Source organism: Urocampus carinirostris, chromosome 8 (genome assembly GCF_059441175.1).
Source record: "Urocampus carinirostris isolate Australia breed hairy pipefish chromosome 8, RoL_Ucar_1.0, whole genome shotgun sequence".
NCBI classification, from domain to species: Eukaryota; Metazoa; Chordata; class Actinopteri; order Syngnathiformes; family Syngnathidae; genus Urocampus; species Urocampus carinirostris.
Window position 1 is genome coordinate 35886622 of NC_142356.1, and position 26774 is coordinate 35913395.

At 37.8% G+C, this 26774-nt stretch overlaps 4 protein-coding genes across 11 annotated transcripts in view; all 4 read right to left on the reverse strand.

Annotated features, from left to right (window-relative positions):
- unc93b1 (unc-93 homolog B1, TLR signaling regulator) overlaps window positions 1-8132 on the reverse strand; it is a 29085-nt gene extending 20953 nt beyond the window's left edge. For 2 of the 3 annotated variants that reach the window (XM_088342531.1, XM_088342530.1), the window contains exons 1-5: window positions 2139-2324; window positions 1007-1123; window positions 741-882; window positions 514-667; window positions 267-428 (exon numbers count right to left, since the gene is read on the reverse strand). In XM_088342531.1, the coding sequence (XP_088198657.1) occupies window positions 267-428; window positions 514-667; window positions 741-882; window positions 1007-1123; window positions 2139-2141 (578 nt within the window). In that variant the 5' untranslated portion in view covers window positions 2142-2324. Of the gene's footprint in view, window positions 1-266; window positions 429-513; window positions 668-740; window positions 883-1006; window positions 1124-2138; window positions 2325-8109 lie in introns of those variants that run through there. The other variant, XM_088342532.1, reaches the window with a different exon arrangement.
- Window positions 4506-8368, reverse strand: timm10 (translocase of inner mitochondrial membrane 10 homolog (yeast)). Its single transcript, XM_088342540.1, has 2 exons — window positions 8110-8368; window positions 4506-5275 (listed from the first exon to the last, which is right to left on the reverse strand). The coding sequence occupies exons 1-2, from the start codon at window positions 8178-8180 to the stop codon at window positions 5080-5082; spliced, it is 267 nt and encodes an 88-aa protein (XP_088198666.1). The 5' UTR covers window positions 8181-8368; the 3' UTR covers window positions 4506-5079.
- A 389-nt stretch (window positions 8369-8757) lies between these two features.
- LOC148361766 (uncharacterized) lies at window positions 8758-19938 on the reverse strand. The gene is made up of 7 exons (XM_088342522.1): window positions 19426-19938; window positions 19014-19182; window positions 18123-18934; window positions 17821-17916; window positions 15806-16157; window positions 12504-14075; window positions 8758-9513 (listed from the first exon to the last, which is right to left on the reverse strand). The coding sequence occupies exons 2-7, from the start codon at window positions 19114-19116 to the stop codon at window positions 9197-9199; spliced, it is 3252 nt and encodes a 1083-aa protein (XP_088198648.1). The 5' UTR covers window positions 19117-19182; window positions 19426-19938; the 3' UTR covers window positions 8758-9196.
- A 154-nt stretch (window positions 19939-20092) lies between these two features.
- The window catches only part of ctnnd1 (catenin (cadherin-associated protein), delta 1), a 39356-nt gene continuing 32674 nt past the window's right edge, over window positions 20093-26774 (reverse strand). For 4 of the 6 annotated variants that reach the window (XM_088342525.1, XM_088342526.1, XM_088342523.1 and 1 more), the window contains 2 exons: window positions 23975-24029; window positions 20093-21610 (listed from right to left, as the gene is read on the reverse strand). In XM_088342525.1, the coding sequence (XP_088198651.1) occupies window positions 21555-21610; window positions 23975-24029 (111 nt within the window). In that variant the 3' untranslated portion in view covers window positions 20093-21554. Of the gene's footprint in view, window positions 21611-23934; window positions 24030-26774 lie in introns of all 6 variants that reach the window. The other 2 variants (XM_088342527.1, XM_088342528.1) reach the window with 2 other exon arrangements.

Here is a 26774-nt window from a genome sequence, read left to right on the forward strand (position 1 = left end):
ATATGCTATATATTATATTGTTATATGCTATTGTTATACAGTGTTATGCAGTGTCGACTATTTCTATTATCGATTTTTCTCAACTATGTCAACTAATTTTTTCATCCTTAATATACAGTACAACAAATTTCAAGTAATGAGAAAGTGTTTTGTAAGAAGACAATGATGCAACCTTGGCAAATGTAACAAAGCAACTAAAAATAACAGACATGTTTTTTTTTAGCTTTGTTCAAAAGCGCAAATCCCATTTAGATGCATTTTTTTACCTTGTAATGTAATTTCCCAGGGAGGCCCAAAGTGGCACAATAGCAACACCGATAGCGACAGCAGATGGAACCAAAGTGTAGTAACGCTCCCAGTAGTTGGTAGAAACGAAGAATGCATAAATCCCTGAAGCCAGGAACATCATCCACTTTGTTCCTAAAAACCTTTTGATGAGGCATCGGGTTTACACGCTTAAACGGGACACACACATGTGCTTGTACGAATGGCTGAGGGTGTCTACTTGTCCACCTGATGAGAATGGGCGTATACAGCAGGCCTAATAAGGGTGTGACGTTGATTCCCCTCAGCATCTTCTGATCGATGTCGTTTAGAACGAGGTTGCTGTACTTGACTTCACGATAGGTCCTATCATAATGAAGAATAAGCTGCATTTGCAGCAACCCTGGAAAATTCACGCCACTAATTACTCAATAGAGTTTGTGGGCACGTGTTGCACCTTAAGTGTGTCTTCTTACCCATGTACACGCTGTACATGATCATGACACCAACGCTGGCAGCAAGAACATTCTTGATAACTCCTAATCGCTTCCTCCTGTAATACTTTCTCTCTTCCTCCTCTTCATCATATTCTGCTTGTGGACCCAAAAACTCCTCCATCTTGAGGAAAGAACAGGGCGACGTGAACAAATCACAGCAGTAAAACTGAAATTGTTTTACTTGTAAGCAGGCAATATTGACTTCATTCTTCAGAAGCGTCACAAACTAGCATTAAAAATATCACCTGGCCCTGCATGTTCTCTTCTTGGCCCTCAGGCAGCATTTCATTAACAACGCCGTTAGGGGGTGCTAAATCCTGCCCAGATCCATTGGGCTCTTCCTCAAGATCTGTTGCTGCTATCTAGTGACCAGAAAGAGAGCAACGAACAATTCAGTGTACAGTACTGTATGCCATCACCAGAAACCTTTTGTTAATGCAGTATTTTAATAGATCTGATTACAAACGTAGGTTTTCATGTATTTTTCACAACAAATCGCTTATTTAAATCTGTTACTGAATAGCAAAATAATAACGTATTTCCAGTATGTTTTGTGGTTTGTTATTTTGGCTGCATTCAGTGCCTTGTAAAAGTTGCCTTTTATTATTTTGTTTCTGTCAAGGGACACAATTAACCAGAAACAAAATCCATGGAAAACGTGACATGAAGTTCACCTAGACCGCTGGCATGACTGCCATCTTGCTACTTCGGGTACCCCCAAAACCATTAACTTCTTCCTTGCACTTTAAAACCCTTTTTTTCGATTGCACGACAGACTACAGCGATACCTTGTTGTTGATTATTACAGTACCCCTTAAAAATCGGTATTCATTATTTCATTAGTCAATAAATAAATGAACAATAAGTATTAGAAAAATTAATGTTACATTTTAAGTTTTTTTCAACTTAATAATTTCTGCAACGGTAAGGTTATTAGTTAACTATTTAGGTGTTTTATTTAAAACAAATAGTTAAAACCACGATCCAAAAGAAGTTGCAACGCGTGTTCAATTTGGGAAAATGTGTATGTGATATGACTATTTTATATTACTTGAAAAAGGTTTAAGAACTAATGGCAAATGTTTCATTCCGCACTTCCCTATCAATAAACAAATAAAGCTCACTTCTCTATCTAACTTCCCCAATGACTTATTATTTTATTCTTCGTAGTTTATTTTCATTTTTATACATTAAACTTTTTCAAACAGATAATATACGTGTTGAAATACACGTCCGGATACTGTTACACGACTGATGATAATGTATTTTCATGTTAACTACGCCATTTGACATTAAGGGGGAAAATGTTATCTTTAAAATGCATGTTACGTACTAAAACAATCTCGTTACTTATTGTTGGAGTCGTCTAACACTTACCATGTTTCATAAATTTGAGTTTTCGGCGTGGAGTGGGTCGTCGCTGACCACTTACGGGACAAGTAGCAGCACTCAAGCAGAATGAAAAATAAAAACAACTTTCGTTTTCCCAAATGTGAGCCGCAGGTAATGTAAAATAAAGGAACAGAAAATCACTCGGCTTCACTTCCTCCCCATCTGCTCCTATTTGTTTTAAAGGGACAGGCGCCAACCTGATACTGCCACGGACCATTCTGCACTCCTAATAATCGAGTACAGTAGATCAGTGTTTTTCAACCAGTGTGCCGTGAGACCTTGTCTAGTGCCGCTGGAACTTGCCAAATGTTATCTTTCTAAAAGAATCAGGCCATTAGTCAGTATATTTGCTATCTTCAGACGAGGAACTGTAATAGTCATCCATATCAGTAGGTGGCAGTAGATTTTTATATACTTTGTATACACTAATTATCTGCTCATGAGGTAGCACAGTACATTTAATAACTTAATTTGTTTAACCAAGCGGTTTAAGATTACTCTGTAAAAAATAAAAACATAAATAAAGCACATCATTCTTTTTTACGTATTACTTTATTTTTATATACGAATTATCTGCTTATGAGATAGTACAATTAAATATTTGACATAACTTCATTTGCATACATTTTCGACAGACGGTGTGCCTCGGAACTTTTTTATATAAATAAAAGAGTACCTTGGTTCAAAAAGGGTTGAAAAACACTGGAGTAGATGTTCACAATTTGAGCTCGCAAGCATGAATTGAAACTTAGCAAGATTGGGCTATTTTTCTGTGCTTTAAAGATTAAATTTGCAAATACACACTCAACTCGGAAAGACATCCAATAAAATACATCATGCAGGCTTGCCGAACATTGAAAGTCATATTTCAGAATGTTGAGAATTTTCAGACTTTGAATATGTTCGTAGTCGCTTTAAAGAAAATCATTAAAATATCAGTAAAAAGTGTTTCTTAAGACTTAAATGGACAGTGTGTATTATTACCCACCAAATGCCATTCCATGGTGAATTTCAACCAAAAGCAAGTTTTAAAAAACACAAGGTAGAATACAAACTATAGAGACTTGAAGTGTCCAACACACACCATTTTACTTCTTTCTGAGGTTTTGGGGTACCCGTAGCAACTAGATGGCAGACAATTATTTAAGCTCCATTAAGTAGAGCTAGTGGTTAGTTAAAAACACTTATTCCTCAAGCAAGTATATATGAATGTTTATATGGTGCATTTTTGCTGATTTAAAAGTGCTGTCCATAATTTAAAAAATGGTTTACTAGCTAATGCCAGCGAAGCAGCCTGTCAGGATGCTTCTGCGGTGCGCGCACATGGTATTTGAAAGTCAATGTCTTACTTCCACCATCTTGATCCTGGAATTTAACAAACAAAACGCCAACACATGCGTAAAATCACTGTGCATAGTAAATTATGTAAAATTCATAGTAGTTGGTATTGGCAATTTATAAATAAATCTGTGTGCCACATGGAAGTGTTTTAAAGAAAATTATATCAATCCAAAATATTCAAGTCATCTACATTTTATGAATAATCTCACATAGGACTTTTGTTTCTTGTTTATTATTGGGCATTGTTTTTCAATATGATGTATCAGGTTGAGATCAAAAACAATAACAGTGTAGATATATTTACAACAGAGCCTTTCATACATGCAGTCCACATACATATTTTTAACAGATAACATTTTTGAAAAATCATCTGGGTTCAAAGGTGTACACCAACCCCTAAGGATCAAATAAACAAAAAGGAAATTTGAGTTTTATCGAGGCTAGTTGTTAACCACAAATTCTCTCTGCACCTTCAAACTAATTCTTGCATTTGTCCAATATACAGATGGAAAGTTTCATGTAGTCAGGGGAGGCGGGTAAAACTTTGCCTCACCTGTCATGTAAATATTTAAAATATATCACATGGTTGAATTTATTCAGTTGTGAAGTTCATTTGCATTTAACTTCACAATCTTCATTTTTCTCACTATATTGTGAATATTAATATGCAACATTTTACTGTGCAGAGCAGCTGCAAGTGCAGTTTTCTTGCCTCATGGCAGAGGGTGATAAAAACACCAAGTATTCTGATTAAGCGCACACTTGATAACCAAAATATAGCTTAAGTGGTAGTATTGGTAAGCTAATAGAAAGTCAAGTCATACAGAAGGTTTTCTTGACGCATGGACCTTTTTTTTTCATAACGAAGGATTTAAGAATCTATTCATGCTTTTATTTGAAATGAGAAGCGCACAGATTTCATTTATAAGTTAACGTAAGAAAAGAAAACATTTATTTTTCCTATGCTAAAGCTAATATATTTCTTTGTTGCTCTTCCAATTACATGATGAGTAAGATGTGGTATAATTTATTTGTCAATCTTCACCTCATATTGGGTTCATTTCTTGTGTGGTGACAGAAATGCAAAAAGTTGAATAGTTAATTTCTCAAACTTCAGGAAAAAAAAGAAAAAAGAAAGAAAACACAGTCCAGGTTCTTCTGTCAGTTAAGTTGACACATGATTAACCCATCTGCAAGAGTCAACAGATTGTACAATAGGTGCCCCACTTAAAAGAGATTGACATTTGGGACACATTTCCTTTAAAATCTTTGTAGAATACGGTTAAATTTAAACAAATAAGATTAAAATAAAAGTTCAAACAGTAATGTCAGACTTCACTCGAGAACCAGTTGATTTCGTCTATCAAGACTGTTTCTCAAGGTTGTTGAACTGTCCACAAAATGCTCAGACCTGTTTATGGAAAACTTGAATTCTGCCCGGAGTTTTTCCGACTGGACCCAGATAATCCTAAATTGCAGTGCCACCACCCAAATCAAACTGTCCACCATCTGCACACTGTAATTATGATGCTCTGTCTTTTTTCCCCAGCAAAGTCTTTGGCATTTTGTCCAGTTCTCAGAGTAACTATCCGCTACCGGCAGCTGCTTTTCTCATCATGTCCTCATCTTGGACAGACAGCTCAGTTAGCTTTCGTCCTAGCCTCTCGTGCAGGTCCAGATATTTGGCCACGCAGCGGTCTAAGCACACAGACTCGCCCTTGGTCAGCTCGGCCTCCTTGTAATGTGGCGGCACACACTTTCGGTGGCAGGCGTTGGTCATTCTGGAATGGGAGGAATCAATTCAGGTTCTATGTTTATTTTAATAAAAAATGACTTTTAACCATTTTGTCACATTATTGTCAACACTAATATGTGGGGGGAAAAAACACACGAAGAGCAAATGTTTTCCTAGGGTGAAGACTTGCACCTATGGTGAGGCAGCATTTAGCCACTTAGGTCCTCACCTACGAAACGGTCTGCCAGAGGAGATAAGGTTTGCAGGGACCATTTATATTTTAAGAGGTGGCTCAACACCCACTTTTTAATTATAGCTTTTAATTGATCATCTTTAATTAAAGTATTTTTCGGACTATAAGGCGCCTCTAAGAAACACCAATTGGTTAGAAATTTGAAAGAGCGCCTAATAACCTGGTGGCCCATTTGTACTGCAGAATATGGTGGGTACACTTGGAAATGCATACAGCAGGGATGTGAAACTCAGTTCGATTTTCGGGTCGAATCCAGACTTTCTGTTCTTAGGTGGGCAGGATCAGGAAAAGAATGTCAACTCCAGATATTTAGCCTTACTTTTCAGGATTTTGCTTCATCACTCAACCTACATTGGTAACCTACCCTACATATTTTAGTCACGGATGACACAGGGTTGTTTCTAATCAGAACATTTATTCACAATGTGGGAAAACGATTTTCATGATTGGCATTAAATGTGTTACCCCTTTTATTTTAAAAGTCGAGTGAATGTAGGTTATACCTGAACCGACATAAAAAATATACAAACTTAACAATGCCCCCTAGCAGCTAAGAGTATTTGTTTTGCATTTTTTATTTTATTTTAACTAAACGGACCTAGACTTTTTTGACAAACTCAGATCTGACTCAAGGGCTTTATGTTTGACATGCAGGCATTCAGTACTTACTGTATAAGTGTTGTGCTTTACTACACAAAGTGTTACAGTATTATCGCTGGCTAATGTTATAACACATTATATGCACCTGGAGTCGAACCCAGGGCAAGACAGTAAACCAACACTTTTTGGGTAGTGCATTCTGATAAGGTTAGTCTCTCCACTTCTTCACCTGAGCATCAATAACGTTGCAAAAGACCAGAAAAGAAAACAGAACGTCTAAACTACTATACAAACTACTTTATGTCTATACAAATGTACACCCTGAATAACACATTTTAGTTTTCTTTTTCATAACAAAACTGTAGAAGCAGTAACATTTTAAAGACTAAGCACTGCTTGTTGTTTACCCTTTGTTTTCCTTATCAGGGGTGGAAAAAAAGCAGTCTACAAATGCAATTTGCAAGGGATATTGTTAATCATTCAGCGCCACATGGTGACACAAAAACACTACTGATTTCATAAGCAAAACTACAACATTTAATGTACAAACATGGATTTATTTTACATTGCATGAGCCTCACCTGGAGCAAGATGACATAATTGTTCACCAACATGCTGCTTACATTTTATTCAAAAATATAAAACGCCAATTGATGGATTGTGTCTTTCATCATTTCAATCACTGATAGTTGAGAGACAGATATATAATGTACGACGTGTGCGATGCTTTATTTGTTGTGCAGATTGTACAGAGGGCAAACTCATCTATCATTGCAAGGTTGTCACTCAGAGTTGCATTTATAAGCACATTACTTTTTGTCAGTATTTTATTTCTCCTTAAATGTAGCACTCATTTTGTTGAATTTGATCGAGGCTTCAGTTTTGAGAGCGCGAACACGTCTGCAAATCCGGCACTGGGCAGCGCAGATGTGCACGAGTGATGCGTTCAGGGACATTAAATAAATGTAATAGTTTGACGTTAATCGCTGTTCAAAATCCACTATAGGATCGCTGTACAGTATTGTTATGTTGTCAGAATCTGTTACTTAGCCGAGTAAATCTGAATATTGTCAAGAGGTTTGGCATCACCACTTCAAACAAATAGAACTTGGAAACCAGACGTCCCAGAGTGTGTTGGAAATTTAGAAAGTGAAAACTTGGTGTGTTTATTACTGATTTAAGTTTTAACACGTAAATAGTAGCTGTACTGGGTTATATTTTTAAAGCAACCCTCTCAACTCTGATAATAAGCAACAATAAACTGCAAGTGAGGATTAACAAAAGATGCCGAAATAATTGCTTGTGTTGTATTTGTTTAAGAAAACACATTTGCTAAAAAAAAGTTCATTATTTATCAAGAGATCGCAGGTTCGATTCTCGGCTTTTCCGTGTTATAGGTCAAAGTGTCCTTGGGCAAGACACTGAAACCTTAATGTCCCCAATAAGCAGGTCGGCGCCTTGCATGGCTGCTATGCGTGTGTGAATGGGTAAGTGTGAAGCACATTGTAAAGCGCTTTGGGAGGTCTTCATTGACTTGAAAAGCACTGTATAAATGCAGAACATTTATTTTAATTCCACATATTCCGTCATGCTGTGAGTAAATGGGTGCCCGGTTTTGTTTGTGAGGCTTATCATCGCCTAATAAATGGAACGCAACCAGTAATAAGGGGAGCAATTGGCTGAGATGGACGTGTATGTTAATTTATTGAACGATTACGACGTTTGAATCTGCATGAAGATTTCGTTAACACTGGACCTCCTGCTTCGTTAAATTTTAGTACGAAGGGATCCAGATTCTGGAGACAAGAGCCACGACTTCCTCATTAGTATTAACTTTCAATGCTAAACGACAGCAAGCATATCCAATGGATTACACCCGCAATTGTCTAGTTCCCTGTTTATTATGTCATTGTAAACATATCGGTTCACTTTAATGCTGTGTACGAGAACGCTATATCAATGAATGTATGAATGAATGAGCAGTGTGACTGAAGAAGCTAGCCCATGCTAGCTTATTTTGACCCTACCGATTGTACATGTCAGCCATCATCTCCACTTCCAGCTCTGCTGCAAGTTGTTGCGCCTTCATGGGATCCATGACTATTTCGCGGGGCAGTCCAATCTTCCTGACCGCAAACACACCGTCGTGATGCTCTTTCTTGTCCCGCAGTGGCGGAATACTTAGCCGGTAAGCGTGTAACCTTCAACTCCGGAGCGTGCACGTGCATTCATTTTCCGTTCACACTTCCGGTTGTCGATAAAGTTGTACTCAATGATGACCAGCGTCGACATTGCGCCTTCTACAGGCGAGATAACTGTAGTCGATGTAAACGTCATACTGCGCGCCTAAAGAGGAATCTTAAGGTTGAGCTGAGTGTTTACTTCCTTTACATGTAGATGGTCTATTTTGTCTTGTATTTGTTTTTAAATACATTTAATCAATTGTTTTTTAAATAAATAACAGTTATAAAATTTATGTGTATCCGACTTTATGTGAAAAAGGTGCTTTTGTAGAATAGTTTCGTTTCTTTCGTACGTGCAGGCACGTAGCAATAAAAATAAATACATAATGACGACAAATAAAATAAAAACTGACAAACCTAAATCCATATTAAAAGCATTAAGTCTTCGTGCTTGCTCGTTACATGCTTTACAGACAAAAAGAGAAAGCACAATATAGAGAAAGGGTTTTATAAATAGCCTCATTCCTGCAGTGGTACCAATTTCAAGGGCGTGGATGAATGCTGTTGTCCACTCAATTTCCGTACATTTCAAAAGCATTACTATTGTTTGCACACATCAAAACTCATACAAACAGAAAACAGGATTTTATAAGTCTTTTAAACAGCAGCCAACCACTTTTGAACAAACTAATTTCAATGCAACAAAAACATTAGAAGATAGCAAAGCATCTGCAACTAAAACATTAGATTATTGCAATGCAATAGCTCACAAACAAAACCCTTGAACGGAAAACGCACAGGAAAGATATGAAAGTCTCTCATAAAGGGAAATGACGGGTCACTCAGTTGGACATCAGATACAGTCAGGAAATAATAAGAGCTTGAAAACAGTAAACAGCTCTTGTCATAAAACAACAGAAAATGGCAAATGTCAATCAGTGTCATCTCCTGTCACGTCGATTTCCCCCTCCTCTTCACTTAGTGCTGTGTCCGTCTGGACGAGTAAGCACGGATCTTGCATGGTGAAAGGCCTTTGTTCTGGGGATGCCGGCATAATGTCCACATCGGTGACTTCATCATCTTGGCTACCCTCTGATTCTCCAGAAAGTGAGGAGCAGGTCTCCGATTGGGGTTTCGGATCCTCGAAGGTTTCAAGATCCTGAGACCTTCGATTTTGCTGTGGGTTGCTGAGAGAGCAACTAAGGTCTCCATCGTTCTGTGGCATCACAAAAGACTTAACGGTACGTCCTGTAGGGCAAAAAATAACAAGCTATCAACATATTTAATTACATCTGCAAAATATTTTGCATTCAATTTGTAGCAACCATGTGCACTTGTTTTGCCTTCCATGTCAGTGGACTATATCAGGGGGCTGTTCTTGTATTATGCCATGCAACCTAAAACAAGTGCTAAAAATCACAAGAAAGAAAATTACAGACACTCAAAGTGACCATAAAGCACCATTATTTGTTAATCTCCAATAGTGTTGTGCAATTGAAAATGAGTGCTAAAAAGCGCAAGGAAGAATACAAACTAGAGAGACTCAAAGTGACGTAAACACATTATTTTTCCAGATTTTCTACTTGGCCTCCGAGGAGAAAAAAAAGGAAAGGTAAGAAATAGGGTTATAAAAAAGGACAAATATAAAAAAAACAGAAAAATGGAAAAACAAAAAAAGGAAAGGGGGAAAAAAAAATATGAAAAAGGGAGGAGGGGTAACCAGAAGAGGTAAAAGATAAAAAGAATAAAAAAAGAAATAAGTTAAAATGAAAAAGAAAAGAGAAAAATGAAATGTAACAAAAACAATACTTAAAAAAGGCAAACAATTATGACGTTTTCAAGGTACCCTTGGTAGCAAGATGGTGGCTAACCATGTCAGCTCCCTCTAGGTGAGGCTGATGTTATGTTAAAAATGCTAATTTCTCCACTGCCAAGTAGTTTAAAAAATGCATGTTTACATGATAGCTCATGTATTTATATATAATTTAATCAATATTGTGTTTGTTTTATTTTACCACCAGGAGGCACTAAATAATACACCTTTTAAGGCCATGCTTTAATAGTGATTTTTCAACCACTGTGCCGCGACAGTGTACCTGAGAGATCATCAGGTGTGCCGTGAGAAATTATTCAATGTCACGTTTTATTTTTTTTTAACATTTATGAATTATTTTCTGCAAATATGTCATTGTCAAGAGTCTGTGATGTAAAAACTTGGGGCACTATAAATTATATTGTAATTAAACATACTGTTCAGTGTCATTTAATAACATTTTTGGTTAGTGGTGTGCCGCAAAATTTTTCCAAAGTAAAAAACATGCCCCGGCTCAAAAAAGGTTGAAAAACACTGCTTTAATATTCCAAGACAATATTACTTATTTTAAGCCACGTTTATGGAGATTTACAATGTTATTTCAATGTTATCTAAACAGACACAGAATAATAACCATGATAATAACCATTTTTTTTTTCATTTAAGATTTTAAATGTTGCATAAAGTAAATTCTGACACAATTTTGCTCGTTTAAAAGTATTTTTTTCTTTTGACTTATTTCTCAAATAAAATTAGAAGACAAATCATTAAACTAGCTAAATTATCTCATTTGGCATGGCAAATGATTGATTTTCGCAATTATTTGAATGTTCTATAAAAACAGTTTTAAAAAAAAACAATTGTCTACCATCTGCCAAATGGGACATTTTCAATATAGTATTGTGCAACAATATAGTTGGATAATATTCTTAAAATTGTGAATATATGACAATTTTCTTAAATTTATTTTATATACAAAATACTCAAACTATAACATAAAACATGCATTTAAATGACACGGGTCGGAATTCAGTCCTCTATCTTTGCAAAAAAGCATGCCATTGTTCAGTATCTTTGCTTTCTTCCAGTGGTCACCAAAGTAACTGTATTATTCATCCATATCAGAAGAGAAAGGTAAATATATTAAAGACCTCATTTTGTTTGATGAAGCTATTTAAAATTGCACTGCCAAAAAAAAAAAAATCATTCATCAAATAAAGATCTTGCAGATTTATTACTTTCATATTTTACCCCAGAAAATAACAGTTGGGTTTTAAGTAAAAGTTTTGTTCCACTGGTAAAAATTTTGCTCACGCAGTTATTTTTTCATTTTTCTTGTAAAGATATAGATATATATATATATATATATATATATATATATATGTAGATATATAAACTCGAGTAGCATGTATACGTCATGAGCAAAACCACAAATTATAGGATATTTTTTACATTGTCAAGTATGGCAACATGGTAATTTAGTCCTTAAGAAAAAAATTTGAAATTGGAGCCTTAACATTTTCGATTGACAGTGTGTCAAGAGATTTTCTAACGAAAAAAGTGTGCCCCGTTTCAAAAAGGTTGAAAAACAATGTTCTAAATCCACAACAGCTGCCCTCCTCTGTTTGACATGCATGGTTTTCAAACTTAAATCATCCAACATGTAATAAGGGGTAAGCGATACTCAGAATTCTGGTATCTATCCAATCCAAGTAAATACACTGTAGTATCAATCAATACCAATCTGATACAGATCCTTTTTGCTTGGGAATGTCATGATCATTAAATAATTGACCCCTCATCCGCTTGAGTTAGCAAGCAGGATGCAGCAGCAGGCTAGGTAGAGTTTCTAAAAGTGTGCCTTTCAGTCACACCTAAGGCATAAACTTAATGGAGTCTAACTGGATTAGAGAAACCAATGCTTGGTTATCTACATAGAGAAGTGCCACCTTGAAAAAAATGTTACAGGAGTAATGTATCGATTTAATAGGAATAATATGCACACAATTTTCTTCCGTAAATCCATCTCATCTCATCTCATCAGCTGCACCGCTTATCCTCAGTAGGGTCGTGGGGGTGCTGGAGCCCATCCCAGCAATCATCGGGCAGTGAGCAGGGGACACCCTGAACTGGTTGCCAGCCAATTGCAGGGCACACAGGGACAGACAACTCACTCGCTCAGTCACACCTAGGGACAATTTGGACCGGCCAATTCACCTGAAATGCATGTCTTTGGAATGTGGGAGGAAACCGGAGTGCCCGGAGAAAACCCACGCAAGCACGGGGAGAACATACAAACTACGCACAGTAAGGCCGGGAGCTGGATTTGAACCCACCGTAAATCCAATTATGTGAAAATTCATTTCATCTACGTTTGAATCCCGCCATTGAAGTAAAACAGAACAAGACCAAAATGTGTTAATACCTTGCTCGTGATTCTTCTTTGTTTTAATCACAGTATTCTGAGGCACAACATTTTGGACCACGCCCTCTGAAGAGTCCTCGATTCTTGAGGAAGTGGACCCTTTTCCTGAAGAGCTCCCTGAGCCTCGTGGTAATTTCTCTTTGACGTCTTTGGATAGGTTGGAAATTTGACTTTGGTCAACAAAAACATTGACATTTTGATTGGGATCTTCCTGAAGCTGAATGATGTCAACATCTTCTTGATCATCTCCGTTAATAGTTTTACCAAATACTTGGCTTTCATCGGATTTTCCGGGGTTGGGACCCTTTAAAGGCTGAGATTGTATTGAAAAAAACATTTGATTGAGTGCCTCGTTTTCACAGCTTTTTGTGGACCTTTCAACACTTTTCAGTAGAAGCAAATCCTCCCCTCGTGCCTTCATTTTTTGGCCGTTAATATTTGTTGTAGTATTCCTTTTCCCGTCAATTGGATTATGTTTTATTCTGTTTGATGTGACCGATAGAGCAGTGTTTGTATGAGAAAGTGGATTGGTCTCGTTTGTTCTCACACATTTCCTCTTGATGCGACTGGTTTGTTTTGACGCATCAGTCGATCTCAGCTCCTCAGAGTTTGGATCTGAGGAGCCTTGTGTGCATGATCCGCGAGGAGTTGCTTCAGTCACTTTTACAAATTGCATGGTTTCGCATGTAGATTGAAGATTCTGCTTAAATATTTGAACTTGTTTGGATTCAACAATTGGTCTACTGTTGTCAGTGTTTGCATTTGTGACTCTTTCTCTGCATGTTGTGGTTTGTCGCGCTAGATTTCTCTTCATAAATGCCCTGGTTTTGACGGGGGTTTGGAGCATGGTTCCAGTATTTGTGTTTAGATTCTTGTTTGTGGTCGACCGATTTTGTTTCCTTGGAGAAATGGTTGGAGACTTTGGGGAACCTGTGGTCATTTCTTTTTCTTTTGCCAGAATATTGTTTTTGGCCAAACTCACGGAGCAAACACTTATGTTTTTACTTTTATTCCCAGTGTTGTCTCGTAGAAATTCTTTCCTTTTTTTAGGGCCTGCAGTACCATCCGCAAGACCATTTTCATGGACAAATGATCTCTTCAAATTCTTAGGATAACATTTTCTTTCAGCAGCAGTTGGAAACACTCCCCTTGTGTTTCTAATGCAAGAATGTGTGCTATTTTGGGTTTGCTCAGATTCGTACTCTAAATGTTTCAAGCCTTGCATCGGCCAGTATTTCATAAATGTCATTGATAAAGGTGGGCGCTTATCTTCTCCACAAGCAGGTGGTAAAACGAGTAATCCACACTGTTCCGTGAGTGAAGGTCTTTCACAGCCCTGCAAATCATGCCAGAAGGATGTTGGGTCACCATTTCCTAGCGGAATGAACGGCTCTATTGGAGAGAGGCATCGGGGTAGACGCATATCACTCCAACATGGCGGTGAAGCTGAAAACGTGGGCTGCCTTAGATAATCCATTTGGCTCAGTGATCTCATCGAAGAAAGACACGGAAGATGCTGTGGGATTTTTACACAACTGGCATCAACAGGTTTAGAGTTGACCTGGCTCTGATCTGTCAAAAAAGAAAACCAATGAGTTTTCATGAATAATTTAACATTGTGCTAATTCAGGGATCTCCAACGTGGGGCACAATGAGATGCCCCTGGACGTGTTCTGAAAATAGCTCACCAGTGCTGGGTCATTGTGATTTTCTAGTAAAAAAGATGGGGTTTTTTTCGTGGTTGGCAGAGTCCATTTAACCCTACTTTCAAAATGTTTAACCTGGTAATAAAATAGTAACAACATAGTAATGAAATAATCATTTTAGAAATGCCCTTTGAGCTGACTAGTAACAAAAAGTAGCTCTCAGTTGCAGTTGTGTGATAAACATTTGTCCTTGAAATTAGTTTTGGTTTGTTCATTATCGAAATCAAATAATTATTCGATGAGTAAACCTTTTCAAAATATGAAATGTATTTCATGTCAAGAAAAATCCATCCATCCACTATCTGCACCGCTTATCCTCAGTAGGGTCGCGGGGGGCGCTGGAGCCCATCTCAGCTATCTCCGGGCAGTGGGCAGGGGACAACCTGAACTGGTTGCCAGCCAGTAGCAGGGCACACAGAGACAGACAAGTCACTCTATCATTCACACCTAGGGACAATTTGGACCCACCAATTAACCTGAAACGCATGTTTTTGAAATGTGGGAGGAAACCGGAGAGCCCGGAGGAAACCCACGCAAGCACGGGGAAAACATGCTAACTCCACACAGAAAGTTCGATCTCATGACCTCAGAAGTGTGCCGCACATGCACTAACCACTGCGCCGCCGTGCTGCTCTCAAGAAAAGTGAAGTCTACCAAATAATTACATTGAGGGGATTTATTCAACCCCCAGAAAAACAATTATAGTTTTATTGTCACATGACAGTAACAATATGAACATATAACGCAGGGGTGTCTAACTCAATTTGGCTCTGGGGGCCACAAGGTAGAAAAAAAAAAAAATCTCACAGAGGCCAAACTAGTAAATGAATGGCACAAAAAGTGTGCCTTAGCTGGAAAGCAGGAAGTTTTTTCAGAAGCCCACAATTAAATTATGTAAGATTTGGTTTTAAAACGATTATTGAAGTTTTTTTCCCATCTTTATATTTTTTACTTCACTAAGATTTGATCTCTTGCAGTGTTTATCGACTGTGCATTTGTACATAAAAACCAAACAATAATTGAATTTATTTCCACTACCAATTATTTAACTTGGGGAAACTCATACAGACTAAAAAGTTGTTTTTCAAACATAAAGAAAAACACAAATTTAAAAGGATTTACAATCATGATTTAAGACTTTCTTTTTCTCGAAATACAAGAACTTTGCTGTTAGATTTCATTATAATTAATGGTAGTAAGCAAATGCAACTACAGTGGATGCATGGTTTTGGCGACATCCAGTGCACATATTTAAAACTGCAAGTCATTCTACATCTCAGCTCATTGTTCTTTTGTGCTTCTCTCAGCATTGGCTGGCAGGCTAACATCAAATAATGTGGCGAGCCATACGTTTGACACATAATACGAAGGACCAATACCACTAATGCCATCTAGTGGTCAGTGATTAGCAGAAATCACTGCTGGAGCCACAAGGCACTATGAAGATTTGTTTATTTTACATGAGCGAAAAAAAAATGTTGTTTCACGTCCGTTAGACCAACAATGGATGACATGAAATGGTCTTGTAGTGCGAGTGGATCTCAGTGGGTTAGTTATTTCAAATAAAACAAAATAGAAAGGCATGCATTGATATACCTGTGTTTGTTATATGAACAATTTGTTCCACAGCGTTCTTGTGGTATTGCAATTTAGATGAACATGCCGCAGAAAGGGTCTTATCGTGATCTGTGTCAGCTTCTGAAACTTCCAAGTCAGGCAGAATATTCAAACCCATCATGATATCCTCCAGCAATTTCTCTATCTGCTCATCTGATTCTTCTGCATAGCTGTGAGGCTGTGGAGCAGATGCTGATTGGACTGTTCCGTTTTGCCGTGTACTGGTGCAACCACTGAAGTGGGTTGATGGTTTTGATCCAGCATTCCAATGAGATGGTGGTTTAGTGTAGTAACTGGATTCAGCTTGTGTAACGTGTCTAGTTGGGTTGGCCTCCAATAGAGAAAATATCACAAAAACACAAATATATTACATGCAGAAAGCACTTACCCCAAAATACTAACATTTAAATGGACATATTTAGTTTAATGATGACTGGCAAAGTCAGCATCTTAAACTCTACCGTTTTCACTTTTTTTTTTTCAAAATGACCAAGACCAATAATTTGTCGATTGTGGTTATCCTTTTTCTTTTCATTTACAAGGAAACCATACTACTTCTTCCATTGTTACATTTTGCATCACGTTCAAAGATTCCAGGTAGTGGGCTAGTCCCCCCCCCCCCCAGGTTGCTGATAACCGATCCAACATTCTACAATCACAACTGTATTTTAGGGAATTAAAGAAGCTCTTGAGAATCAAACTCAACTTTTTTCGTGGAGTCTTGTATGCACATTAGACCTAAGATTTATGGCCCGAGCCCAAGCCCGAACCCGAGGCAATTTCGGGCCGGGTCGGGCCTGAAATGTCAGTCATACGGTCGGGTCGGGTCGGGTTCGGTCCTGCTTTTTTTTTTTTTTTTTAATTAATTAATAATTATAAATATATGTTCATTAAAAATATATACTTAAACTATGTATGGATACTAGACCAAGGAATACTTGTTATAAAATAAATAATTTGGATAAAACGGAGAAGAAGCTGTAATTGCTATTTTTCCGACTCCTATGCAAATTCCTCCCCCCCTCCGATTTTAAATGAAAAAAACAACAATTTGTTTACACCGCGGGATCCAATGCAACCAAGGTTTCATTCACAATAAAAAAGACATTACATACGGATATTATAGTAAATCAAATAAATATTATTTGTGTACAATTAGTTGTGATTGCGGAAATCATAGCGTACAGTGACGTTGGTGACTTTTCCATCCGCATTAACAAACGCATTTTGTAAAATACGATCGCGCTTTATTGTTTAAATAAACGCGTTATATAGACTAGGATCTCCCAATTATTATAATTAGCTCGCTTTATTTTGTTTTAAAGCGTATTATATAGAATACGATCGCTTTTGTCGGAAGCATACATTGACGTTGGTGACATTTTCATCCGCGTTAAAAAACGCAATTTGTAGAATAAAATCACGCTTTATTGTTTAAATAAACGCGTTATATAGACTAGGATCTCCCAATTATTATAATTAGCTCGCTTTATTGTTTTAATAAGCGTTTTATATAGAATACGATCAGGGGGGGAGGAATTTGCATAGGAGTCGGAAAAGCACGTCAACACCCCCTCTCAATGAAAAGTGCTGCGCTAAAATCTTAAGGACGTACTGCTGCTGTGGATTATGGCCCAATGATCAAGTCGTCAAAATGACGGACGCCCTTAAATGTTTTTTAAAAAAAAACGTCAATGACAGATTGTCGCTTAATGTAACATCTGCAGTGCAGAAACAGAAATATAAAAAATGTAAATGTTTATACAGTTTTATTTAACTTAGGCCTAGATGTTGTAACAAAAGGCAGAGTTTAATTTGTTATCATAAATCACCCCTCCTTATAAATAAAATATGTAATTTCGGGCCCCTTTCGGGCCGGGCCAGCAAATCCAGTTAATTAGTCGGGCTCGGTCCGGGTCGGGTCTAATACCCCTCGGGCCTGCGTCGGGCTCGGGTGCTTTTTTTTGGCCCGATCTTACCTCTAATGCACATACCTGAGATATAGGAGCAAGCCCCAACATTGTCTCATTTTCATGTTGAATGGCTACAACCTCCCAGACTTTTTCTTGTGTCCTCCTCCTCAGCTTTATCTGCAATCAAAAGCAAGTACCACTTTAGTGTTATCAAATACAAGTGTTTCTCCTCTGTTGCAGTATGTTGAGAAATATATGAAATAATTATCTCTTATGGTGAACCCAAACATTAACAATTATGAATATTCATTTTAGTAAGGGGAATAGTTTTTATAAAGAGCTTAATACTATGGATAGTGGAAATAAAATATTACAGAGTTTACCTTCACAGATAACTGCGTTGCTTCCATCAGTCTCATCTTGGTCATGTTTTTCTTTGCTGCCCTGACAATTCCAGGCCTTCTCAAATTTGAATTAGAATGTTTGCCTTCATGCATCTTTACTTCAGCTCTGTTGGTCTTGCTGCTGTCTTTTGTTTGAGTCAGCATGTCATTGGAATCCAAGCATCCGGGCCTCTGAAAGCAGTCAAGGTCTTTTTTGGAGTGACACATGCGGTTGGGGTACACATTGCCATTTGACATTGGATGTGATACAGAGGCACAGAATTGGTGCAAACTATTTATGTTTTGGGGTAATGTGACATGCTCTGGGGTTTGAGCGTGAGGTTGATAGTCTAATGTAGTTTGTGTTCCTGTGGACACATAACTTTTCTTCTGTGCCCAAAGTGTAGCATTCTGACCCAATATTTCAGATTGCACTTGTGCATCTTTCATTATCTTGCGTTGAAAGCTCTCTTCGCCAGAAATGTCCAGGCCGCAACATTTACTGCAGCTTCCAACCCAATTCTCCAAGGGTTGGACCTCCTTTGTTGGCTTGTTTCCCAGTTTCTTTATGAGTGGTTGAATCCGGAATTTCTGGACTGCATCCATCACATCTTTCAGCTCTGCGCTTCCTTTTACCATCAACTCCCCAGAGTAAAGAAGTTTAACCAGCTTCACCAGAGTGTGGGCCTTCAAAAAGTTGAGATGGAGTTGTCGTCTTTGCCCAAGAGGAGGAGATGGGGTGGCTGACAGCTTCTGAGACAAGTAAGGGCTAAACGCCGCTAGAACACAGCTATGGGTGGGCACTGAGATGCCTTAGGACAAACAAGTAGGTAGCACTCACTTCCAATGCAACATCCTTTGATTTTAAAGTGTGTTTTCTATGGGCCTTACCTTCAGTTTGCAAAAGAGTATCGTAGAACTGGGCGCTGTTTTGTTGTCTCTGAAGCTCTCCAAGAATTTTTAACTCGTGGCCTCTTAACAGAAATTGCTTCATTTTTTTAATGCCAGTGGGAACAAAGGAGGGTTGCTTTCAATCTTATTTTCTGGATTTTGGACTCATCTGCTTGAATGAAGTAATATTTAATGCTATCGAGGGTTAAAATTGAGACATTACAACGAGTGCCTTTATTTTTAGCAAGTGGTGTATTTTTTGAAATAAAAAAGATCCAACATATTTTTTTCGAATTGGCAACAAATGAACAATTAAGTGGATTTGAAAATCCGCGAATGCTAGGCTAAAACATTATGAAAATAACGTAAACACACTTGGCTAACACAACTAGCATTCGAAACGGCAACTTACCAAATGTTATTGCTGCTCGTATTTTCTTTCTTGCCACACACAATTGTAGTCAAACAAAATGCCATTAGCGTTACTTAAATGACACTTTTCGTTGTGTGCGTGTATATACGTATACATATATATATATATATATATATACATACATAATTGTATATATAGCTTTTGTGAGCGCAAAATGTGGCGTCCATACACTTTCGATGGCACCACGCAGAGCGCCAGGCAATCAACGATGAGAGCGCATACATGTCAATTAATAAGTTGTCGCCGTATTTCATGTTTAAAAAAAATCAACAACAGAAAGACCCTCGAATTGTGTACCATGCACAACTTTTTGTGTAGGAGGTAAAATGCTGCTACAAATAATAAGCAACACTACATTTATAGCTCGTGGGGAAAAACTAAGAACTACTTAAGAAAATGGTTACTTGGTAAATAATCATGTTTACGTGCTTTTATTCAACGTAGTTTCTTGCAATGGGGAAATATATGCTCCGTTGTCTTTGCCCGATTATAATTCAACAGTAGCAAAAAATATAAGAAATAATTGGATTGTTTACAAAGTGTAAACCAACCCAGACTGCTATATATTTTTTAAATTAAAACAATATTGCTAGTTACATGTGTCGTACAAAAATGATTATGTGCAACTTTAAGAGCCAAGGCAGAATTGCTAAAGTGATTTTTAATCAGTTTTTAACCAATAACAGATATAGAAATGAAACTTTTAAGCTTTAATTATGACAGCCATTCAAACTAAATCAGATTGTATGTCTTCACCAAAAGCACCCAAAACAAACCCAAATCAAATAGGAAAAAAAAATAACATAAATCCATAAAATTAAAAAATATCCTCTTGTGTATGTCTCTAGAATTATCATATAAATGTGCTCATGTTTTGCCCTCTACCCATTATAACAATTTCTGTCCGTCTTGAACCAACAATATCCCAGGGATTTGTTCATCTTTAAGTCGATCTTTTGTCCAAGGCCACTAGAAAACCAGGCAGTTGGTGTGAAAACGAAAACAATTTAAGATGAACAAAACAGATGTTGCTTTTTTTATACATCTTACTCTGAAACAATGTGTTTTCTTCAACAAAAAGCACAAAATCCTGTGTGTTGTTCTGGATAGCAGAAGGCAGGCCAGCGGCACGCTTGTGGCACACAGATGCAAAACACACGAGTTTTGTTTTCAAATCATAATTACATACAAACATTACCTGTCGCAAAAAGCCACATTCCAATAACTCATCAAACACAAAACCCTGGCATTATGTATCCCGAGTCAGTGATTGACAAGCCACATTATGGTTTGACACACCCATCATGCCTGTCCTGAGTAATCAAGGCACTCCAGTTGGCCCACACATCACTGTTAAAACAACATTGTATCAAACATTCAAATTAAGAACTTGCAAAATAGAATATGCATCCGGTGAAATAAAGATGTAAGAAGTTTGCGCTAGTGCGATGAATGTGTCAGATGTCACAACTGAAGACTGTCAGTAAATATTGTTACCCAAAATCAAAAACCTACACCCCTTTGCTTGCATTAAAAATAATTGCAGGAACTACAGCATGCTGATGCACATGAGTGATAGACTTTTACAAAGAAAAGCATTGAAGCTACTTTTAAACCGGTTATAGAAGAATTCCATATAGGCAGTGGTAGAGGCGGCATCGTCCTTTGGCACATATACATGTCATACAGCACAAAGCAAAATCAGCAATGACCACTACAACACAAATATCTCAAAAGCCAATAACAGTTGTTCTACTTTAACAAATCTTTCTGTAGTTTTCACCTATTAAAGATTACATAAGACCTATATTTCTCATCCACAAATTCATGTGCAATTTCACCCAAACATCATGTTCTTATATAAAATAGAGCTTTAGTGTTATCCAGGCAAGTCGTAGTGTAGTCAAGCAGAGATGTAGGGCAAAAAAACAATCTTGCTGTCAGAGCCATGTCAATATTTGTTTTTGTTTTTTATCAAGTTTCATTGGCTTGCAAAAGGAGGACTGTCGTTAAAAAGGAATCGGCAATGCAAAAACAGGTCAGAGAAGATTAAAAAAAAGATGTTGTGGTTTGTCCCATCGATAGTGTTCTGGTCCCTCTTTGTCAGTTCAGCAGGGGCAGCGGGCAGGAGGATGTCGTTTTGTGAGGCATAGAATTAATTTTTCTGCAAGCAAAAAAGTTGTGAGCATTAGTCCTCTTCAAATCACAACAGACATTTTTGGAAAAAAATAATCATGCAGCTTTTGACAACTAATGTATGTCACAACCAACGTTTCCCATCAATTCTTTTGAGACACTAGTAGGTGGAAAGTCTCTGAAGGTCCAGGAGAATGCTCCCCAGAGGACATTTTTTTTTACATTTTCAATTTAAAAGCAATGATCTGGGTGCAGGAAGCTAGATGCAGAACGTGCGTCCTTGAAAACTACTCAATCATAAATACACTTGTGATGAAAGGCAATGACACAGTAAACGATTCCCATCCACAAAGCATGGTAAACGAGACAGGAGTTCAATGAAAAAGAAAAAAATCTGCTTATCATCAAATTAATGGAAGACTAAAAACAAATATAGTGTTTTTCCGATGATATTTTAAGGTCACGTATCGGCAAGTATACAGACCAAATCGCCGATATGAGTTTTCATTTAATTTAAATGTAATACAGTGGTACCTCTACTTACGAATGTCTCTACCTACGAAACTTTAATGTTACTTGTACCTGAATGGGAAAAAAATGCCTCTAGTTACGAAGTCAAAAATACAGTACTGAGTTTCCGGTAAGTAAAACTGACTATTGTTTCAATCTGCTTAGCAACCCGGTGTGCATAAGTGGTCCCAGCATGCCCTTTGTGTCACCGTCACAGTTGAGATGTTCACAGACGAGGAGGATTTCCGGCAAGATGCAGCCATCATCCAATCAGCCCACATTAAAGACATTTTAGCAAAATTTCATGAAGTCTCGGAATTTGTGAAAAGGATGACTCAGAAAAACTTAACAATTCGGGCTATCGCTACGTCTGCCTTGCACATTTACGACAATTTGTCAAAAGCTGGCAAAAGCAGACGTAATTGGATCAGTTTTTCAAGAAGCGCTAGGCAAAAAGGTAAATAAATATTTTTTAATATTTCCTTTATTCTTCATTTATTTTTACATGATGTGCATCTTGTTTTACATTTATTGTGCAGTAATCCAATTTTAACATGTATTCGTTTCATGTTCTTGTGCTCTTGTGATTTACCAAAAATTATCAAACTACTTTTTTGAGGTTTGGAACGGATTAGCGTATTTACACACAAAATGCATCTCTACTTACAGTTTTCAGGTTCAGAGCTATTCCCAGAAAAACAAATTTGTATGTAGCGGTACCTCTGTACTCAGATCAGTGATTTAGTAAATTACAGTATTAAATATCAGTGCTGCTGCTTTTGCTGCTATGACAGGATGCCGGTTCTAATCTGACATTTAACAGGAGGTTACTGTAATGTGCAACTCATCAGCAACGGTTAGGGCCTGTGTCCACCAAAGCAATTTCTTGCATTGAGCACATTTTTCCAATTGCTTGCAATGGCAGCGCCGCGTCTTTACGCTCTGATGAAAACGCAGGCAGTACAGCAAGGCGCTGGTCAGGTGTTCTGCGTGTAACGCCTATCGCTAAACCCTTTTTTTCTGTGTCAGAGTATAAAAATGTCCAATTATGGAAAAATCGCAACACTCGACAATATCAAATTTTACCCAGCGGTCTAACAGTGCAGGTGGGATGGAACAAACACCGAAAGTGCAGCGTGTGTGAGTGAGAGCGTGTGCTTTAGCACAGTGGGAGGAGCTGACTGACCAAGATTCCCTCTGACTGACAGCACAAATACACACCATAGCATTTGCAATCAACAGCCGGCAGAGATGGGAAGCTGCGTCGTTGCTGTTATGGAATCTTTGGATTAGTTTACAGGCTTGAGGCGTCGTTGCTGCCGTTGATGTTTACCATGTTCGTGTGCTGTGAACCAATGCTAAATCTATTCCACCCTGGTCATCCTGGAAGGGGGATTACCACTTGTGAGGCCCTTTCTCAAGGTTTCTTTTTTCCTCACGCTGAAGTTTTGAGTTTTTCCTTGCCCGCATGTTGGTTTAAGATCAGGCGATTGTGTCATTGTAATCCTGTGCAGTCCTTTGAGACATTTCTGTCATTAAGGGTTATACAAATAAATGTGACCTGACTTGATATATAGGAAATCTAAAAGTTATTTTGATTAAGTCCGCACTTATATATATTTTATTGTATATTCTTAAACAATACAAGTTTATGATACTCTCGCGGGACCAATTAAATCCTGGCGGGCATCCAGAAACTTAATATGTATGGGAAACACTGCACATCATTATCAACTAATTTTGACAACACGCATGTAGTCAAATAGAAGCCAAATGGTAGCGATAAGCCTAAATATGGCCATGCAAGTGAGTTGAACACAGCTGCCTGTGAGACAAACATACCATGCGCAGACATGCAGTTAGACAGTGGGTGAGGCCTAACCATCATAAGAATCCATTAGTGGCAAATAGGCCTGCCTACCCTCAAACTTCACTCCCTGGGAAAGAAGGACGGAAAAAAAGTAAAGTGTGATTCAGGAAAAAGCCAAGAAAATTAGTGTCAGGAAGAATAGAAAAACATGAAAACAATGGGTTAGTTGGTTGTTATAAAGAAGTTTAAGACAAGAATGTTTAACAAAAATGTCATAGAGTTATAAAATGGAAGTTTGTTTTTAATTTCATGAAGCAGGCGAAACCACAGCAGCGAGAAACGTGCCTAACAAATATAAACCAAGCACTCCAATGAGACGTGAAGAGGCATGCTTTCTGTGGGCATGTGTGAACACGTCGCTTCTCACAGCAACGTTTGCTTGCCACATCGCTGCTAATACGGGAATGCATTTGTGTATCCTGTGCAAATATGCAACTTCAAAAGGAAAACTTCCTATATTAGATGGATTTATGGATGCATATGTCCAAGTTATATTTAAAAACCACAAAAGTGTAATGTTCTCAAAGGGCAATTTGGGTCGGGTGGTTTAGATTTTCACCTATAAAATGTAGACCAGGATTAAGGACCGCAGCAAGAAACCCAATGCCCAACTGCTCCATGGGCATTTGAGCAGGCCCTTACCCCAGTTTGTTTTTTGACGACTAAATGTGTGATTCACCTACTGTAAATTCTGGATAACAAGCTGCTACCGTTTTGCTACATTTTAAACACTGCAGCTTTAAATTCTGTGTGGCTTCTTTTTTTGTGCTACTACTGAGGAAAATGTGAGCTGCTCTTTTTCACAACGCATGTGCCCCAAGACATTTATGATGCCCTTCCAGAGAAATTGTTTTATGTTTTATCAACATTATTCATATAATACATAACAGGAGCAAAACTGGAGTTTTTCCCAGTACTTTCTTCAATATTCAAAACACACTGAAGATTATTTGTTGGTGAAAAAAAGTTCCCAATTTGTACATCTGAATTGAACAGCACTGGAAGTTATCAAAAACACTACACTATACTTCTGCCTCATTGGCGTCAATGTCAGGTCGATGAAGTTTCCTTTAATCGTCAAGAATAACGCAATTTGGTCCATTACTGCCAAAACAACCAAGGACAAGTATATTTGCCATGGCGCTGTCGTCTAGAAATAATTGGCTCACATGTTAAATGACACCGCCATTTTGAATGGTCACATAATCCGAAAACAGGCGAGGTAAACAACTCTAAACAGAACTGAAAATGACACAGCTGCTGTAGTTAGTTCAGTTTTATGGCTGTATGATCCTGCGGCTTAAAATTCGGTGCGGCTTGTACAAAGACAAAATTAAGTGTCGTTCTTAAATTTGAACATACGGCTTTTAGGTCAGATGCGCTCTGTGGTGAGGAATTTACAGTAACTCAAAATAAATTCATCAATTTTGCCAATGATGGTAAACTTTCTTCAGTGCCATGTTTTTTCTCCAACGGTGTCTTTCTGTTACATATCTGCACTACTCAATTTCTCCAACTTCAATGTGATCATATCTCAATGTTGTGACATCACACACCAGGTAATTTGTTTCTAGCATGAGTGTCAAGCACTCATGTCAGGTTTTAAAAGAGAATAAACAACCTTAAATGTACAGGTCTTGTGACAGCCATGAATAGAGGCGACATTCAGGGCGCTGCTACATTGCAGGTATTTATACGGGCATAGTTACACACCATCTCCTTCCATTTGAAAGGTAAACTCCAAAAAATGTTGACAATTTCATATATTTACTAACAATATATTTTTTTAAAACCTGAATTGCCATAGCCATTTTTTGCCAACTGGTGTGAACAGCATTTGTACTACACGCTTTACACCCAAGTGGAGGAGTTAAAGTATCTTGGGGTCTTGTTCACGAGTGAGGGTAGGATGGAACAGGAGACTAAATATTTTTGTTGAAACCTAAGCGTGGTTAAATGCAAAGAAAAAAATGGGGCATATGACATTATTTACTTGTGTAAGGGGAATATTAGTGAAGCGAAAGAGAACCATTCAACATCTTATAAATGTTATAGGGAACATTTATTCATTTTTTTTCTGTGTAGGAAGTGGTGTGGGTGTTTTTTTTTTTTTACTAAAGATGAACACATTACGTAAAATGTAAATTTAGATCTTTAAATATTATGTCAAGGCTACTTGACAACTGCCAACTTAAAAAACTACATGTTTACTTAAAGGGATTATAAAAGACCCTTTTTTTCCATTGGGCACTGAACGTGTATTGTTTGTCCCCACAATCATGCAAATGTGTTCCAAAATATTCCACGTAACATGGATCAAGAAATTAATTTTCAAAGGAGACAGTTTGACCTATCCGCTAGAACTGTGACATCACGGAATGACATCGAAAAGCAAAACAAACGGCACGGCCCGTTGAAAAACAGATTGTAGTAATCAGCGAATGCATAGCGCTCATTTTAGCTTGGGAGTAATTGGAAATCTGCTAAACGTGTCGCTGGTCTGACTGTTTTGTCTGCGTTGATCATCAAAGGGTAAGTTTACCTGACATCGTATACAGCTTACGTTCCTTTTTTTCGCCGCTTGTCTTGTGATTAATATAATATTGTCCAGATAGCTCCCCGTTAGCATTCAGAGTCTCGAAAGATTCCAGTTTTGTTTGGCCTAGGTCAGCCCCGTTAGCTGTCGGCTAGCTTGCCAGCCTGTCGTGCTCGTTGTTTTTTTTCGCCCAGCTTGGTTTGTGTTTGTTACTGCCATGGCTCTCGGTTATCCTGGCTGCTTACTCCATGTTTTTGGTCAGCCAGCCTCCTGTTT